At 69.9% G+C, this 3,905-nt stretch overlaps 1 protein-coding gene across 1 annotated transcript in view; it reads right to left on the minus strand.

The window, feature by feature from the left end:
• Positions 1–1,842: 1,842 nt before the first annotated feature.
• Positions 1,843–3,905, minus strand: part of CCDC96 (coiled-coil domain containing 96) — a 5,963-nt gene continuing 3,900 nt past the window's right edge. The window contains exon 2 of the mRNA XM_012724053.1: positions 1,843–3,900. Coding sequence (XP_012579507.1) covers positions 2,632–3,900 — 1,269 coding nt within the window. The 3' untranslated portion in view covers positions 1,843–2,631. The remainder of the gene's footprint in view (positions 3,901–3,905) is intronic.

Consider the following 3,905-nt stretch of genomic DNA (forward strand, 5'->3'; position numbering starts at 1 on the left):
CCTGGGGCGGGCCCTCCGGGGGCGCGGGGCAGGGCTGTGCCAACCGTCACCTTTCCCCACGAGAAACCGCGGCACACGGTCAGGAGCCAGCTGGCCTGTGGCAGGCAGAGGACAGGCTGGGCTTTGGTGCCCCGGGAACTCTCGCCCGGGTGAGAAGGGAGCCAGCTCCGGCGCTGACGTGGGGTTTAGACAGAACCACCTCAGCTGCTGGCCGGGCCGCCGCCCCCAACAGCCCCGGAGCCACAGCGCCGCGGTGCAGGGCGTGTCGGCCGGCACCGTGCCCGCCGTGGGTTTGGGCGCTCAAATTGCCAGGGTTAAACAGGCGTTTTACATAGTAAAGTGTGGGAATACGGAAACGCGCATAAAACGGCTCATCGTTTCGGAGAAGAGCTGCTGGCTTCACATCCTGGCCTGCCCCCCAATAAACGAAGGGGTTCCCGTTCTACGAGTGGGTTCCGGCCGCCGGGGGGCCCCAGGCAGCGTGCTCGCCCTGCGTCCCCCGGCCGCCTGCTGGCCGCAGGCCTCTCGGGTGAGCGCCAAGGCCTCGTCCATCTCATCGCCTGGACTCGAGTTCTGCGCGCTCAGCCAGGGCCCGGTGAGGCCGGAAGCTGCCCCCGGCAGGGGCTGTCCACGGAGGGACAGGCCGCGGCTCTGCCGGCCGGCGCCGCGTGGGGGCGCCTCTGCGGAGGGCGTTGAGGATCCCTCGCCTGCGCCCAGCTGAAGGGGTGCAGCGTGGCGGGCAGCCCGGTGGGGCCTCGCGCGCCCCCTGACACGTCGCGGTGCTAGTTGTGGACGGGCAGCCCCCACCAGAGGCCAGGCGTAGCCCGTGGCCGAAGACAACTCGGGACACGGCGCGCCTGTCCGCCTGACACTCGAGCGCGGTCTCCTCTCCGAATGAAACGTGCGGGGCGGCGCCGCCCTGCTCCCCAGAGACCGCGCGCGCGAGGGTCCTGCCCTCGGGCCAGTGCTGACGTCCAAACCGCCCTCCTCCAAGTCTCTCGCGCTCGTGCTTTTAGGCGGCGGAGAGGCCGCCTGTGGCCTCCCAGGTCTGGTCCAGGCGCCAGCGTTCGAGAAAGCCCCTCGGTGCTGTCCCGAGTGGGGGGCCCTCCGGCGGCGCCCCCGCCCCCCTGGCAGGGGCCTGCACCCCACCCGTCATTCCCCAGACGTTCTGCGGCCTAAGGGATCCCCTTTCTGACGCATCATTCGGAGCCCGACGCGGGACTCACACCCCGGGAGCCCTTCTGCCACCCCGAGCAGGCGTCGTGCCGGGCCCAGTGCTGGCCGGTGCAGAGGGCGATAACGGCCCTTGCCTCGCGGGGGCTGCCTCTGGGGCACAGGCAGGCCCCCGCGGGGCGCCGGGCTGGGGGAGAGACGCCCTGCAGCGTCTCCCTCTGAGCGAGCCAGCGAGCCCACCTCTAATTGTTGCGAGGTCCTGCAGAGGTGACCCGCCGGGGATTATCTACTGAGCACCCCACGCTGCCAGCCAGAGGCCACAGCTTTAACGCCTCGCAGCTGAAGACAGTGCCAGCCTCGCCGGTCTCCTGGGCATCCACGTGTGCCCAGAGACCCACGGGTGTGCGCTGCGAGCTGGGCGCCGTGCTCGCCAACCGGCAGGGTCGGCCCACACCCGCTTGCCAGCCGGTGAGCCGGGGGCACCCCCGGCATGAAAGCGCTGCGCTGCTGTCCACCCGAGGCCCAGGGACACGCGCGCTGTTTCCGGGTGACTTGCCACCCCGCGGGGGCGGGGGTAGAGGACGCCGCCGAAGCCGAGCCTCCCGAGGCGGCTGGTCATGGCAGTGGCTCGCTGTGCAAGCCGGAGGCGGGCTTTTACCAGCCCTGGAGACAGCGACCCGTCAGCTGCCCCGGGGGGCCTCCGGCGGGCTTCCCAGAGAGGCACCTAGCGCCGCAGTCGGTCGCCCTTCTCGCAAGCCGGGTGACGCTCTGGTCCCAGATGTGCGCATCTCAGAACTCAGCCCCGGGGCCACGAGCGCAGCTCCAGGCGCATCCGGAAAAGCGGACCGCGGAGGGGCGGCGCGCACCAGGGGCACCCGTGCCACCTGGGCTTCGGGGCAGGACGCCGCACTCCCGCTGCCACGGCTGCTCAGCCCTGGCCGGCCCGGGCGAGGGCGGCCGCAGCACCTGCACGCCTTCATTTAGCCCTGGCAAACACCCCGTGCAGCCGCTGTGTTTGCCAGGAAAAAATCCATTTATTGGTACCGCACGATGCATTGTCTGCCGGCTGGCCGGTCGAGGACCGCCGCGGGCGGGGACAAGCGCCAGGGCTGCGGCTTATCGCCGGCGTGGGCTCGCGTTTATCACTTATCCTGCTCCCTGGGCACCGTATTGCTACTCGTGGTAAACTGGTGGCAGTCGGGCAAAGCAGCTGTGGCTTGGTGGGCGAAGGGCGCACTTCCCAGTCGGCGGGCGACTCAGGACCACCCCGGAGCACCTTCCAGGGGAGCTTAGATACGGGGGGCCGGGGGGGCCGCACACGCGGGGAGGACGGGTGCTCGGAGGCGGCGCCGACAGCTTCCCCGCGCCGCGGCGCCCGGTCGCTAGCCGTTTGCTTCGCCCAGGACCCCGCGCCCGTGGCGGCTGAGGCGCCAGGAGACCACCGGAGCCCGGGGCCGCTCAGGACCGGAGGAAGGCCTTGGCCTCCCGGATCTTCTGCCTCACGCCCCTGCAGGACAGGGTCAGGCCCGCGTGGTGGCGCTTCAGGAACTCCAGGCGCTGCCGGAGCGCCTCCGTCTGGTCCGCCTTCTCCTCCAGGTCCCGCAGCAGCTGCTCCTTGCCCAGCAGCCCACACTTACGGTTCAGCGCGACACTGTCCGTCCGAAGGGCGTCGCGGGCCTGCTTGGTCCTGGTCAGGATGTCCCTCCTCAGGGCCACCTGGGCCTCGGCCTCCAGCAGCCGCGCCCTCAAGCCGGTGTTGTGCAGCTCCACGTGGTGCAGCTTCTCCTTGACGTGGGTGACGACCTGCACGTTGCTGCTCACCTTGTTGCGCAGCTTGAGCAGCTCCTCGTTCCGCTCCTCCACCTTCTCGTTGAAGGTCTGGTTTTCGATCTTGAGCTGCTCGAAGTCAATGAGCAGCAGCCCCTCGGCCATGTCCTCCTGGGCGCGCATCCTGGTCTCGAAGTGCACCAGGCTCTGCTTCAGCTGCATGTTCTCCAGCCGCACGGCCCGCATCTCCTCCTCCTTCTTGTCCTCCAGCTGCTGCACCTGCTCCACCTCCCGCAGCGCCGCCTGGCGACCGCCCCGCATGCGGTAGCTGCCCATGACCTGCATCATCACCTGCTTCTTGAGGGCCTGGAACTTCTGCCAGGCCTTGTCCACCCTGGTCAGCTTCTCCTCGCACTGCTGCTTCAGCTGGTCCAGCTCCTGGTGATACCAGTCCAGGTCGTCCGCCTCCTGCTTCTTCAGCTCCTCCAGCACGGCCAGGTAGTGCAGGTAGCTGTTCTCTTTCTGGGGGGACTCGGGCTCCGCGTCCCTGTCGGGCGCGTCGCCGGCCTCCTGGCCCTTCTTCCTGCGCAGAGCCTCGAAGATCTTGTGCTGCAGGTAGAGGCTGTAGCGCTGGTACTGGCTGCGCTCCACCAGCAGGGGGCGGTACTGCGCCAGCAGCTCGGCGCGCAGCTGCCGCTCCTGCTCCTTCTGCACCTCCTCGGTCCACTCGTCCTCCTCCTCGAGCTCATCGCTCAGAAATGTCAGCTCTTTCTGGCGCTTCTCCTGCGGCTTCCCCGCCCGCCCGCCCTCGCCTCCCCGGAGCTCTTGTGTCGGCTCCTCCGGGCCGGCCAGGGACAGCGCCGTGGCCGAGAAGTCCTTCCTGGCGTCCTCCTCGGCCGCCGCCCCTCGGTGCCCGGGCGCCGGCCCGGCTCGCACCTTAGGCGCGGCCGCCTCTCCGGGCTCGG

This window comes from Condylura cristata, unplaced genomic scaffold (assembly GCF_000260355.1).
Source record: "Condylura cristata isolate star-nosed mole 26May11 unplaced genomic scaffold, ConCri1.0 scaffold00012, whole genome shotgun sequence".
NCBI classification, from domain to species: domain Eukaryota; kingdom Metazoa; phylum Chordata; class Mammalia; order Eulipotyphla; family Talpidae; genus Condylura; species Condylura cristata.